The following is a 14,749-nucleotide window of genomic DNA, read 5'->3' on the forward strand; positions in this document are numbered from 1 at the left end:
GTTCTTTGGCATCTTCTTCATGAAATGTTGGCCAAAAGGTGAATGAGAGAATAAGTCAAAGGTGAAAACATACATAAATAGGAGTGGAGGAGGTAAAGGGCAAGAGAAAGGTAAGGTGGTCATTGTCTTTTATGATGGGGTATTTAGGTGTATATAGAAGACCTTTGATGAGTAGGTTCCAGTTCAAGAAGAGTTGGACAGCCGCCAGCGTTTGAGCTGTAGGTGGTAGGTGAACCAGGAAAGTCAAGGTCGGGATAATGCGCCCAACCTGGTGGTAACGCTTTACATGGACTTTTTTAACCCTTGGCTTCCTTTCTCGCGCACTACGCCATTGCCGCTGTTCAGAAAACGACTCGCCTTTCTTGCTGTAAGGTGAAAGTGCTCATCTTACGCTATATGTGCCTACTATGTTTCTTTTTTTGAAGTTTGATTATTTAATATAGAATATTCCAGTAGCTTCATGTTGATGCCTTAGTTATTGGCAGTTGCGCGCATATAGTACGCCTGTCAGCGCGTGGTTACATCCGTGTATGGTAATATGGTGTCTGCGCGGAGTTCCGAGTGAACGTTTGCATGTCTCTCTGTCCGGCACATCAGTATCTATGTGGGGTTCTCTCTCTCTATATCTCTCCGCGAGACAGCGGTCTGTTGTGTTGTGTTGCAGACATCAACCTCTATGTTTCTCTCTTGCGATCAGGGCTCTCTCTCTCTCTCTCTCTCTCTCTCTCTCTCTCTCTCTCTCTCTCTCTCTCTCTCCCTTTCTTTGTAACTGGGAGCCAAGGCAGCATGCACATACCGTCGCGATCAGCTCTCTCTCTCTCTCTGTCTGTCTGTCTCTCTCTCTCTCTCTCTCTAGGAGCCATGGCAACATGCACCTACCATCGCGTGATCAGGGCTCTCTCTCCCCCTCTCTCTCTCCACGTCTTTATTCATGGCGAGCAGTTGTCATGAGGTATCACACCCGTTTGTGAAGGAGGCCGAGGGGCGCTTGGGCTACGATGTAATTTGATGATCAGGGCTCTCTCTCTCTCTCTATATATATTGGTGAGAAGTTGTTGTGGGGTCTCGCACCCGCTTGTGAAGGAGGATGAGGATCGCTTGAATCTAGCGTGAGAGGAAGGGGGTGTAGCGCTGCAGTAAGCCATCGGAGCAATACCTATGTGTGTCGTATAGGTCCAGGAAAACAACACTTATCTTGCGTAAGGGCCATGGCAAAAACGGACGTAGTGGGCAAGGGGAGAGAAGAGGGAAGAGCAGGAAGAGGAGGCAGGAAATGCTGGACGTTCCCTAGGGATTCAACTAGACGAGGTTTGAGGAGGGCGAGCAGGCTTGACGAGGGCGGCGAGCAAGCTAGAGTGTGTGAAAGGTATACTTTACATATTTATTAATGCCATGTTAGTGGCATTAATAAATATGCATACTACACGTTTTCTCAATATCCATGCATACTACTTTTTTTGGCGAAGTTAATGACAAAAGCGTTTCTCCATTCAATTCGAGCTCAAAGATCGCTTCATCCATTGCCCCTCACCATGACAAAAGCGTTTCTCCATTCAATTCGAGCTCAAAGATCGCTTCATCCATTGCCCCTCACCATGACAAAAGCGTTTCTCTGTTCAATTCAAGCTCAAAGACAACTTCAATCATTGCTTTATCCATGCATACTACTCTTTTCGGAGTTAATGACAAAAGCATTTCTCCGTTCAATTTGAGCTCAAAGATTGCTTTGGCCATCGTCCCTCACCATGACAAAAGCGTTTCTTTGTTCAATTTAAGCTCAAAGACGACTTCACCTTGGCTCGAAAAATAAAAAAAACTATATCAAGATGACTTAGTAGGCCATTTTAGACGCAAGACATTGATGGACTCAAGAGTTCTTAAGGGAAGAAGACTTAGTAGGCCATTTTAGACACAAGACATTGATGGACTCACGAGTCCTTAAGGGCACTTACACATTGGAGAAGGCATTTAGATAGAGAAATGTCTTTCCCACCAACACTTTGAATGCCTTTTGCACAACTTGGATCTTGAAAATCCATTTGACTCTACATTCTTTATCTTTTTCTCAAAAACTAACCCAAGTCTTGTGTCCCGTATGATATTGATATACCACCCTTTTAATGAGCTACCAATCATCCATGACTGTTGGGTTAATCCTCCTTGTGATATAACCACCCCTCCCCTACAAATGATCCATGAGTGTTGGGCTAATCCTCCTTATGTCACCAAGAAGAGCTTGCTTCCAATCAATAGAGTACATAACCACCCCTCTAATGAGCTACCAATCATCCAATGATGAGTATTAGGTTAATCCTCCTTACATCACCAAGAAGAGATTTCTTCTTCCAATAATGAATAGACTACTAAACATCTACCTTTTTTAAGCCATCTTATAACCTCATTCCACAATGATTTAATACATTCAAAAAGTAGGGGATGCCCTTCATAAATTGTGGGGGGGGGTGCTCCATAAAGTAGGGGTAGGTAACTAAAAGTAGGGGGGCTCCATCATTTTCAGCCCCCATCAATCTCGTGGGTCAAAAAACCCTAAAAATGGGTTTTTTCAAAAATTTCCAAAACATAATTTTCCACTCTAAAAACCCAAAACAAACCATATGATATCAAAAAAGACCTCTTTTACCTCCATCTTCTCTCTCTACACTCCATTGTCCCCTCCAACATCACCCTCTTCAACTCCCTACACTCCATTCCCCCCAAAACCAGCAACTCAAATCTCCATAGCTCTCTCTCTCTCTCTCTCTCTCTCTCTCTCTCTCTCTCTCTCTCTCTCTCTCTCTCTCTCTCTCTCTTGTCTCTCTCTCTCTCCATCTCTCTGTTTCCAATTATTGTAGCAAAAGTAACCATGGAGGGTAGTGCATCTTCATCGACGAGAAGACCAAGAGACACAATAGAGTCTATGCTCTTGCACGATGTGAGGGATAAGCACAGTGCTTGGCTTGGGATGCAATTTCAAAAGGGAGATTGGATCTATTTACAACCCAATGCCACTAGAGCACATTACGTTCGACGTCGAGATGTGGTTGAGCACCATTGGAAGGGGCGTCTACTAGGCTTCAAGGAATCAAGGCGTGATGAGTTGGTGGCCCTTGTAAAACATGTGTACTTCATTGTGGCCCCAATAGCACACTCCTCTTTTTCCTTGTAGTTGTATGGATTTCTCTCTAGTAGGTTGGCTTTCATGGGCTCTTGTTTTCAACCTCATTTGATGGGCTTGTTTGTTTCTAGATATTTTCCCTTCCAAGACCATATTACAGAGTTTGGGATGATCCCAATTTCCATTTTTCAAGATCAAAAAATGGGGGGCACAGTAAACCCTTTTAAGATTTTGTCAAAACCCCCTTATGTGACATATCGTTGACTTGAAGAGTAGGTTCTAAATCCGCATTCTCCAACAACTTTGAAATTGGTATGCTCAAGATACACCAAAAAGTAGATTGAAAAAAAAAAATTCCCAAATTAATGAGATTTTTGCAAAGTCCCTAATATGGTCTTTTCCAACTTCATTAAGGAGAATCTTGTACAAAGCCTAAAAGGGACATTCTATGTCATTCATGCTCATATAGGGATGAAATACTCTCAAACATTGCCCCTTCTAACCTTTCTGGTCGAAAAGTTTTCTTCTACACACACAACTATGTAGTGCCCACATAGTTCAATGGGTTTGGTAAGCTTGAAGAAGTCCCCTCCCCTCCTCTCTCTAGCACTAAATGGCCAATGTCTAATGTTTGGACTATGATTGCTCTTAAGGCAAAGATGTTTAGTGATATACAAGCCTCTTTGAAGTACACTAAGGCCTTAAGATTAGTGGGTCTTACTTGGGCAAGCCCTATGTGGTAGTACATGGGGGGGTGGGAATATACCCGTGGTTATAGGAGGAGGTACGTGTGTGTGCTTAGGGCATCTATTCATGTCTTGGTGCATGTAGTGCACCACTAGATGAGGACTCTTCATAAATCGTTTCACTCTCACGCGACTAAACATGCTTCGCATGTCGACCACATGTGAATGTACAATCGTTGGGGTGCCGCTCAATGGAATGGAGGCATCCAACAATATTGTCCTTCCGAAAATGATGTTGTGCTTCCGATGTGTTGTACTAGTAATTTTGTGTGCTTGGTCTCGCTCAACCTAGTTTTCAACTCATGCAATTTTGGAAAATATGGTTCTGCGTTTTTTTGGTCTAGTGTGAAAGGACACAAACTTTCTATAAATACCTAAGGCCCCTTTTATGTGTCATTTTTTTTTGCACTCTCCAAAGCACCAAAGCACCTAAACAACCCTCTTGATCATGACACCCCTAGAGCAATTCACGGAATTCAAACATGAGAGTGACTTCCTTGAGGCCACGCACCTACACGCTATGTTCACTCGCATGGTTGACTGGACCTCCACCATCCAACTGCACTCAAATCTATTTGCTTACACGCTCATCTACATGGAGACCCACCTGTGGCCATACTCACTGGCATTACGGGAGGATGATGGCTTATGGGTGCCATGTAAACTACTCGAGCACATAGCCCACAACGAAAAACCCTTCAAAAAATGGCTTAAAAGATTTGAAGGTATGGCGGCACTCTCAAATCACTTCATAGAGCTTTAAAAAAAAACAAGTTTGCAACCTCGACAAAGGGGATATTGGTCAGTGCTTTCTCTCATGGTTGGCATGTTTTGTCTTCCACATTTCTAAAGGAGAGGAGGAAGGTGAGGTTGAGCTCCCCCTAGCTACGCCTTGAGGGGTTTTTCACAAAGAAGACTGAACAAGACAGGGCCGCCGGCCCTACTAAATTAGTGCTTGTCCAAAAATACTTCCTCGAGGGTGTGTTGGGGTTGGCCAAGAACCCTCACCACTTTAAGGCCAGTGCTAGCGGGAGAGCGGTTGCAGAGACAAAGATATCATTCTAGAAATAGAAATAAAAAATTTATATACAATGGTGGTTGGGGGGGAGATATTTCTCTTTTTGCATGACATTGAAAAATCTAGTGGGATTCGCATGGATAAGTGTCTTAGCATGCTCAAGGTGAAATGTGAATTCCCTTTAGATGATTTGGGTACAAGAAACCTTGAGGATAACCTCCTACCATTGATAGATTCCATGAAGGCAATCGCGCTAGAGGCAGCAAACAATGCAGAACAAGCTCTTGTAAAACTAAGGAGGAGTTTAAAACCACCCAAAAAAATCTCCAACTTGTGGTTGTGCCGTACTGGGAGATGGGTGGTAGGAGTCCAAAGAGGGCAGATATGGATGAGACCAGGTCCAAGATTGATTTGGAACGGAAAGTCGATGAAGATGAAGATAAAAAGCAAGAGGCTGGTTGAGGTCGATAGCTGGGGCATGCGAGGTGGGGGGATGTGTAGTTCCATCAGCCCATTCCCAGCCTTGAACCATTATATTCACCTTCTCCCTATGGATGATTTTGTTATAATGCATAAGGAGTTCACCCCATCTGCTACCACTTTCTCACTTTTTGCATTGAAAGCGTTGTCAAAGCAATTGTGTGTGGCCACTTTAGGCCAGTCCGTTAGCTATGTGATATTATTTAAGTCTCTTGTAATGACCACATTTGGTACCAACTATAGAAGCATGGTGTTGGCCCAAATAGGAATTGCACAATCCATAGGCCAAAACTCACCCAAGGATATAGCAAAAGTCATCATAACACGGGAGCTCCCCATAGCTAAAAAGTGTTGGCGGACAGCCCTTACAAAAAATCCCACCCTCTCATACATAAACTCTTATGTAAACAATCTCTTTCAAATTTTATTGTTGCAATCTCTATGAGTCGTTGTTGTCGAACTATATTGCAATCTATTTAAAAATGGGCTCTTTGAAATTGTAAATCCCACCCTCTCATATATAAACTCTTATGTAAATAATCTCTTTCAAATTTTATTGTTGCAATCTCTATGAGTCGTTGTTGTCGAACTATATTGCAATCTATTTAAAAATGGGCTCTTTGAAATTGTAGTTCGTCTTTTGTGGAGTTTGTACATGATTTGTCTTTTTATGTTCTTTGTGAGCTTCTCTATGTCTTTGAATTGCACAAAACATCAAAATCCAAAGGGGCTAGAGGGATGCAAAATTGCCTTGTGCGGGCCTCCCACACATGCCTTTTTCGCACCGTTCTAGCTCATTATATGGATAGGTCTTTCTTGCTAGTAAATGTAGTATGGCAAACTTGGATATGTATTATAACATAGATATGCACTAAAATTCCACAAACATTACACAAAAATTCGAAATCCAAAGGGGTTAGAGCCAGAGGAGTGCGCAAATGCCATGTGCAGGTCTCTCGCATAGGCCTTTTCCGCACCCTTCTGGCCCATCATGTGGATAGGTCTTCCTTGCTAGTAAACATAGTATAGCGATATTTGGATATGTATTATAGCACAAATATGCATAAAAATTTCATAAAAATTGCACAAAACATTGAAATCCAAACGAGCCAAAGGGGTGTGAAAATTCCATGTGCGGGCCTCCTGCATAGGCCTTTTTTGCACCCTTTTGGCCCATTTTCTGTATACATTGTTCTTACATTTAAACAAATGTAGTGAATCCATAGACCGACAATCGCGTAAATTTATCAATTGCGTGTAGCATAAGCTCATAGACCAACCATAGTGTAAATTCAGCAAAATCGAGTGTAGTGTAAATTCATAGACCGATTATAGTAGACATTCATTGCATCAAACTATGAAACAAAGAAAAAATGTTATCTTGCATTGACAATTGCAAAAATATTACATTTGTACTTAATAGGCCAATTACATTAAAAGTTAGACGCTCAGACCATGCATGTAGGGTGGCTTGAAAAACTTGTTCTTATGGCAATGGTGTTGTGGAGGTGACTCTGGCCGTTCGGAATCTTCAAGAGTCTCGGTGGCACAACGGCAGAATCTTCAACCCTACTAGCGAGTGTGCTAGAATCTCCATGCAATCCCACGTGGGCTCCATTGGCCTATCATCATCCGACTTAGTCCTCTCCAAATCGGAGTCACTCCTTTGCATGGTGTCACTGTTGTTGTCAGTGTCGTCCTAATCCACAACCACCCTCCTTTTCTTTTTACTCATGGAGGGATTAAATGTCTCCACATTTTCCTTATCAACTGCTTCCCTCCTTCTCATCTCCTCTTTTGTGACTTTCTTCACAGTTTGCCTAGTATGCATCATGGCCTCGAATGTATATATATATATATATATATATATATATATATATATATATATATATATGTATGTATGTATGTATGTATGTATGTATGTATGTATGTGTACACACACACACACACATATACGGCGGTCCAGGGGCTAGCCGTACCCCCTTTCTTGAACATTCAACTAGAGAAAGATGGTCAGAACATAGATGCGTTTATAGTCGATTCTATTATTTTTAGACTTATGAGCTCATTTTGGATGTTAAAAGTGCTAAATTACACACCCAAAAAAGTTTTAAATCTAATGGTAGAATTTTGGGACTCCTTGAGCCCTCCTTTTCAAAAGTGTGCTTCTTCTTTCTTATAAAAATTTCCCCTAATGATCTAGAGTTCAAAAAAAGCTCATAATTTTTGAAAAAGCTCACAAAGAAATATTATCCTGATTGACCATAAGTCAAATTGACCTTGATACCAACTTAGAATACCAATCTAGAGTATATAGATACAAATCACCTATAAATGTGATACATAGCTAGATATGGTGTCTCAAGTTCTTATAACCTATAAATATAATACATAGCTGGATATGGTGTCTCAAGTTCTTTATGCATGAATCTCCCTCCACTTCACAAGTCCTCTTCCTTAAAAAGTATAGTGGACTCATAGCATCTTCTCCCCCAAGACCACTATGGATAGTTGTACTAACATAGACACTTGGGCTATTTACCTTTTGACATGGTAACAATAGTTGGATGATATGCCTTTAGAAATTCAACAGATCTTTCGTAATTGAAATGTTCATCTATTCAAGATGGTCACTCTTGTATAGAGAATAATGCCACTAGACAAAAAGCCTAGCAAGTGGTGGGAGGGATTGAAAAAGTTGGCCCTCTTAGGGGTGGCTCCTTCATAGAGCTTCTTTTTGACAAAGGTAGCCTTATGACAGTGTCACACCATTTAATGACATCAGTAACATGTACCTTCAACATGACAAAATAACCTCACATTTGCAAACATTTTTACCTTTTAATGTATTTTTTAATGGGGTTTGAGGAATGCACAAGTAAGTACTAATGCCCCAAAAATAGCACGACAGCCATAAATAAATGAGGGGTGGAAGCTAGGTAGAATGATTCAGCCAAGATCATAGGCCAAGCTTTTTTTCTTGGAGTGAGTTGAATTATTCTATACTAGGTGACAAGGTCCAAACCCTAGTCTAGGCCCAAGGTGTTACCACTTGTGCGAGGAAGAGGGTTGAAATTTGAAGGCCAGAAAGGACAAGAAGGAACCTTGAACTTCATTTTAACATTATTTAAAACCTATACTTTAGTAAAATTTCATTTACGTGGCCTTCTTTTGAACCCCAATTTAATAAGGAGAGCTTTGCTTGAAGGTTAAGATGACTTAGAGGCCCTCTGCAATGGCCTTCCATTTAAGTGGCCTTCTTTTGAACCCCAATTTAATAAGGAGAGCTTTGCTTGAAGGTTAAGATGACTTAGAGGCCCTCTGCAATGGCCTTCCACCATTGAAGTTGCTAGAGCCGAGTGATTTCTAATGTGGCATGGCATCTTGTCCAACATGGGGAGGAAGCCATGGGCCATGGAGTTATGGCATATGTACATACATGATTGACATTATACCGTTGCATGTGTATGTACTGTGTACATACACGAGAGTTGCCAGAAGGACCTTGTCACCTTGTGCGTTCGACTTTGTCAAAGGTGTTGAAAAGGGCACGCACTCCGGGGTAACGTAACCCGTGAACCTGCCCCTTTGGGCGCTATCGCGCGCGCGATCTCTGCATTAAATAAAGCCGTCTCTCGCACCACATTCTGGATTCATGGTAGGCAGTTCATCAGCAAATAGCGCTCCGCAACTCAGCACGTTTTTAGCTTCTCACCATTTTTAAACCCGTCTGATGGGTCTCTACTGACTCAGTGACTCCTAGGGCTTTTTCTTCCAGCCTTGTTTTGGAGCAAAAAAATCTTTGAGGATGAAGCTTCTGCACAGATCTCTGCTACTGCCCACCTTGCTTGGTTGCCTGTGTGTGTCTCTCATCATCACACGGGCTTCTGCAGAAGATACCAGCTTCATCTTTAATGGGTTTGACGGGACCAACATAAGCTTGAGTGGGATTGCAGAGATTGATGCTAGGTTCATCAAGCTCACAAATGTGTCTTCACGTTTGTTTGGCAGGGCATTTTACCCTTATCCCATAAACATAAAGAACACCGCCACCAACGTGGTCTCCTCCTTCAGCACCACCTTTGTATTCTGCATCTCCCCTCTGTATGAGACCCTAGGAGGCCATGGCATGGCCTTTGTCATGGCCCCTTCCCTTGACTCCAAAGGTGTCTTTCCAAGCCAATACCTGGGCATGCTCAATGCCACCAACAATGGCAATGCCTCTGACCACATCTTTGCAGTGGAGTTTGACACTGTCCAAGACCTTGAGTTTGCAGATATTAATGATAACCATGTGGGTATTAACCTTAACAGCATGACATCAACCAACTCCACTGTAGCTGGCTACTATGCCTCCCCCATCCATACCCCCCATAATGCTTCCCAAAACACCTCCAAGACAGTAATTAATCTCAAAAGTGGAGAAATCATCCAAACTTGGATACAGTATAATGGGTTGAACCAGGAGCTTAATGTGAGTATTGCTCCTGTTGGTCAGCCTCAGCCTGCTATCCCACTTCTTTCTGTCAAACTTAACCTCTCTGAGGTGCTGGAGGAGCATACATATGTGGGATTTTCTGGCTCTACAGGGGTGATTTCCGGTACACACAGAGTGCTCTCATGGAGCTTCAACAGTAATGGAATAGCAAAAGGCTTGGATCTATCCATGCTGCCATCTGTTGTACCAAAAGCCTCTCTCCTTACTTCCAAGGGATTTAAAATAGGCATTAGCATGATGACCGTGCTTTCGGTTCTAGTTATCGGTACTCTAGTAGCATTGATCTTGCATAAGAGGAGCCAGAGAGAGGTAGTGGAGGGTTGGGAACTTGAATTTGGGCTACATAGGTATAGCTACAAGGAACTGAAGAGGGCTACAAAGAGGTTTCATGATAAAGAATTGCTTGGGGTGGGCGGTTTCGGGCGTGTTTACAGAGGGGTGTTGTCTAATTCTGGCCTTGAAGTGGCTGTGAAAAGGCTGTCCAGAGAGTCTGATCAAGGGGAGAGAGAATTCATCGCGGAGATGGCGAGCACAGGGCGGCTGCGGCATCGCAATCTGGTGCAGCTTCTGGGGTGGAGCCGGCGTAGAGGCGAGCTTCTCTTGGTATATGATTACATGCCCAACGGCAGCCTGGACAAGGTGCTCTTTGGCAGGTCAGGCAAGGTTCTGAGGTGGGAGCAAAGATACAAGATTGTTAGGGGGGTCGCAGCAGCGATGCTCTATTTGCATGAGGGATGGGAGCAACAAGTTCTCCATAGAGACATCAAGGCCAGCAATGTGTTGTTAGATGCAGAGATGAATGGTAGATTGGGTGATTTTGGTCTGGCAAGACTATATGAGCATGGGAAAAACCCACATACAACAAGGGTAGTGGGGACATTGGGGTACTTGGCACCAGAGTTTGCAAGGACAGGCAAGGCAACAGCTAGCACAGATGTGTATAGTTTCGGTGCTCTGCTACTGGAGGTGGCGACGGGGCGGCGGCCAATTGAGCACAGGGTATCGGATGAGGATTTCCTGCTTGTGGAGGGGGTGTGGGATTTGTACACAAAAGGAAGGCTACTTGAGGCTGTGGATCCAAGACTTGATGGGTTATTTGATGCTGAAGAGGTGCAGAAGGTGCTTATGTTGGGGCTTTTGTGCTCTCATAATGACCCTTCAACTAGGCCTTCAATGAGGCAAGTGGTGCAAATCCTTGCCAATGATGCACCCCTCCCTGAACTACCCCCTTTCCAGATCAATTTATCCTCTCAACGTGGTCTAAAAGACAACACCGAGCCTCTATCTTTCTCATCATCTTCAATGAAGTCATGGAACACCCTTGATGCCAGCACACACATAAGTGCTCGCTAAGATCTATGGCATTGGCAAATCTTCTATAAGCATACTATTGCAAATGACAACTGAAGATGGTGAGTTGAGCTCTCATTGCAGTTCTAGCATAGCCAAAGGCTTAGCAATCTGAAAAGCATAGCCAAAGAAGAGTGCATTGGCATCTCCTAACTTAAGCTGTCTTGCAGTTAGCCAACCTAAGTTACTTTTCTTTCCTGAATCAGAGTAATCTTGGACTTTGTTGTGCTCAGTGTAATGTAAAGAACTGTACTGTTAAATTCATTTTCTTTCCTGAATCAGAGTAATCTTGGACTTTGTTGTGCTCAGTGTAATGTAAAGAACTGTACTGTTAAATTCATTTTCCTTGAAGTCTGTGCACAATAGACTAGACCCTCGTAACTAACGAAGGATTTTCCATAGCTAACACAAAGCACAAATTTCAAATAAACAGATAAGGAGATCAATGTTATTGCTGGGAACTAATTACAACAGATGACTTAGGTTTTCCACATATTTGCTTTGATAAAAGCATATTTGATTGCTAGAAACTAATTACAATAGACGACTTAAGCTACTAAGGAAGACCAAGAGTCTTGTCTTAAGGAAGTAGATAAGTCCCTGTAGTGTGAGCAGGGGGTGTTAGAAGTCATCTCCTGTCTATTTGTATACACCAGGGCCTTTGTTGTGGGTGTGCCCGCCCTTATGAGATGTTCTATCATTTTTCCACACTCTTCGTATTTTTTTCCTATTTTTTTCCATTTTTCCTAATGGTGGGAGGGTTGCTAGATAATGCCAGGAGCACCCCAGTGCTGCCCGACTGGATGTTCTTCAGTTGTGGGCTTCAGGGCTGCTGGCCGACTGGTTTTGATTAGTCGTGGGCATCTGTATGCTGGCCGATTGCATTTATGCAGTCGTAGGACTTTTTCTGCAATCGTGGGCACTATTTCTGCTGGCCGACTGTCCTCTATGAGATGTATATATAGTCCCTCAGCCCCCACCACTTTCTCATTCAGTTTTTCCGAGATCTTGTGTATAGAGAAGAGTTTACACACCTATCTCTCTGTGTTTCTTGTGCTGTTTATTTTCTGCAGTCTACTTGCTCTTGTCTACCCAAGTTTGGTTATCATTTTCGTTGCATATTCTGACATGGTAGCAGAGCCCTAGGCTCTAGGAGATCTTGGGCGTTTTTCTGAGCAAGAGGGGGAGCAACAGGTTGCTGATTGGTGGACTGTTTAGGGCTGAACGGGAAGAGAAGGTGCAAGAGGAAGGCGGGCAAAGGTGTTGGACAGCCACTTGCAGATTTTCAGATTTTTTTTCCCACCCACCTACCCTTTCAGGTTACTCTCCGCGATGGCAGATTTACTAGAGATGGTTGAGAAGCACGTGAAGATTCCGACTCTCCCCACGTTCCCAGTGGATCGTCAGTTGGACGGGTCCAATTACAGCATCTGGAAGGTCATGATGAAGTCAGTTCTGGAGTCATATGACCTTGCTGATTTTATTATCATCGGGGTGCCACGGTCGGAAGCTGAGGAAGGGGAGTTATTATGCTGTAATTGGACGGGTCCAATTACAGCATCTAGAAGGTCATGATGGAGTCAGTTCTGGAGTCATATGACCTTGCTGATTTTATTATCATCTGGGTGCCACGGTCGGAAGCTGAGGAAGGGGAGTTATTATTTCCTCGTTGATCACACGAGTGACAGGCTCATCACCATTACTTGGGAGGAGCTTGTGCCAATGGTCTTGGACCAGGAGGAACGTTTCACGAACCCTCCTCACGACGGAGGTTCGGAGGCCTTAACTGGCCAATGGTCGAAAGGCCGTAATACCAACAAGGGCAAAGGGAAGGCTTCACCGGAGAAGTCTTCTGAGAAGAAGCCTGATCCAGAACGAGAGAAGCTGAAGGCCGAAAGATCTTGTAATGATTGTGGCGAGAAAGGCCACTACTGGAGGAAGTGCCCTAAGCGGACAGGGAAGAGTGCTGATTCCTCAGCCTCAGCTACAAAGACTCCGGCATTTGTGCACTTAGAGATGGTGGACTCCGATGATTCATCATCTTCGAGCGAGGAGGCAATTGGCTTCACCGCGAAGGATACCTGGGAATGGATTCTCGACAGTGGTGCTTCCAGGCACATGACTCCATCCCGTGACTTCTTTCTGGATCTGAAACGGCAGTCAGGTCGTATCTTTATTGGCGATAACTCCATTATTCCGATTCATAGTGAGGGCCGGATGGAGATTATTCCCGACGGCAAAGGGGGGCAAGCATGCTTCCCGTGTTCTTTATGTCCCTGCTCTGGGTTTTCATCTTCTATCAGTGCATGAGGTATGCAAGACTGGCTTTCGGGTGGAATTTGAGGAGCATTCAGTTGCTCTAAGGGACCGTGAGACGGGCAAAGTTGTTTGGGAAGGCGGTGTGGAGAATGGCATCTACAAGCTCTCTGCACTCTCCTCATTGACAGGCTCTCATGTCGGAGATCTGTGGCACTTTCATTTTGGCCACTTAAATGTGGATGCTTTTTGCGGTGCGCCTTCCGGGACCAAATGGTGGTTGGCTTGCCAGATGTTGTTAGTAGGCAAGGACGCTGCAGTTCTTGCATACGTGGTAAGCAGCACAGGGAATCCTTTCCGAAGCAGGCTTCGAGGCGGGCTTCGAAACCATTGGAGTTGATTCACACTGACTTGTGTGGACCATAGCAGATTCCATCCTTGGGAGGATCTCTCTACTTCATGCTGCTTGTTGATGATTGTACCAGATTCACGTGGGTCTACTTTCTTTCCCAGAAGGACCAGGCTTTTGCTCGGTTCAAGGATTGGCACGTGATGGTGGAGAAAGAGTCTGGATATCAGGTTAAGACTCTCAGGGTTGATAAAGGAGGTGAATTCTCCTCGACTGTATTTTTCAGGTTTTGTGCAGACCATGGCATCAAAAGGGAATTGGCCAATACTGGATCGCCTTCGAAGAATGGAGTTGTTGAACGTAAGAACAGGATTGTGGTGGAGATGGCGAGGACCATGATCTTCCTCGTCCACTTTGGGGTGAGGCTGTGGCAACGGCTGTCCATACCATTAACCGCTCTCCGACGACTTCTGTACCCCATATGACTCCATTTGAGGCGTATTTTGGCAGGAAACCCGATGTCTCGCACTTCCGTGTCTTTGGGAGTGACGCGTATGTACATGTTCCGAAGAAGCAGAGGGGGAAGCTTAACTCCAAGTCCCGCAAGCTGGTATTTGTGGGGTATAACTCTCTTTCCAAGGGATACAGGTTGTATGATCCAGAGAGGAACGAGATTGTTGTCACCCGGGATGTGGTCTTTGACTAGCATGTTCTAGCATCCACTGTCGAGGAGCCGCCACTTCTTGGAGATCCAGAGGAGTCTGATGATGATTCCCAATCTATCACTCCAGTTGATCCACCTCAGTCATCACAGGAGGTTGAGCCTGCAGTTGATGATGATTCCCAATCTATCACTCCAGTTGATCCACCTCAGTCATCACAGGAGGTTGAGCCTGCAGCTGGAGTTGAGCCCCCGCGATCACAGGAGGCTCCACGA

The 14,749-nt window shown here is 44.1% G+C and overlaps 1 protein-coding gene across 1 annotated transcript; it reads left to right on the plus strand.

The window, feature by feature from the left end:
• Positions 1-8,934: 8,934 nt before the first annotated feature.
• LOC147607611 (L-type lectin-domain containing receptor kinase IV.2-like) lies at positions 8,935-11,485 on the plus strand. Its single transcript, XM_086790731.1, has one exon. The coding sequence runs from the start codon at positions 9,168-9,170 to the stop codon at positions 11,208-11,210; it is 2,043 nt and encodes a 680-aa protein (XP_086646857.1). The 5' UTR covers positions 8,935-9,167; the 3' UTR covers positions 11,211-11,485.
• Positions 11,486-14,749: the final 3,264 nt, after the last annotated feature.

The sequence above is a fragment of the Cibotium barometz genome, chromosome 55, assembly GCF_041138505.1.
Source record: "Cibotium barometz isolate CiBa-2024 chromosome 55, ASM4113850v1, whole genome shotgun sequence".
Lineage (NCBI taxonomy): Eukaryota > Viridiplantae > Streptophyta > Polypodiopsida > Cyatheales > Cibotiaceae > Cibotium > Cibotium barometz.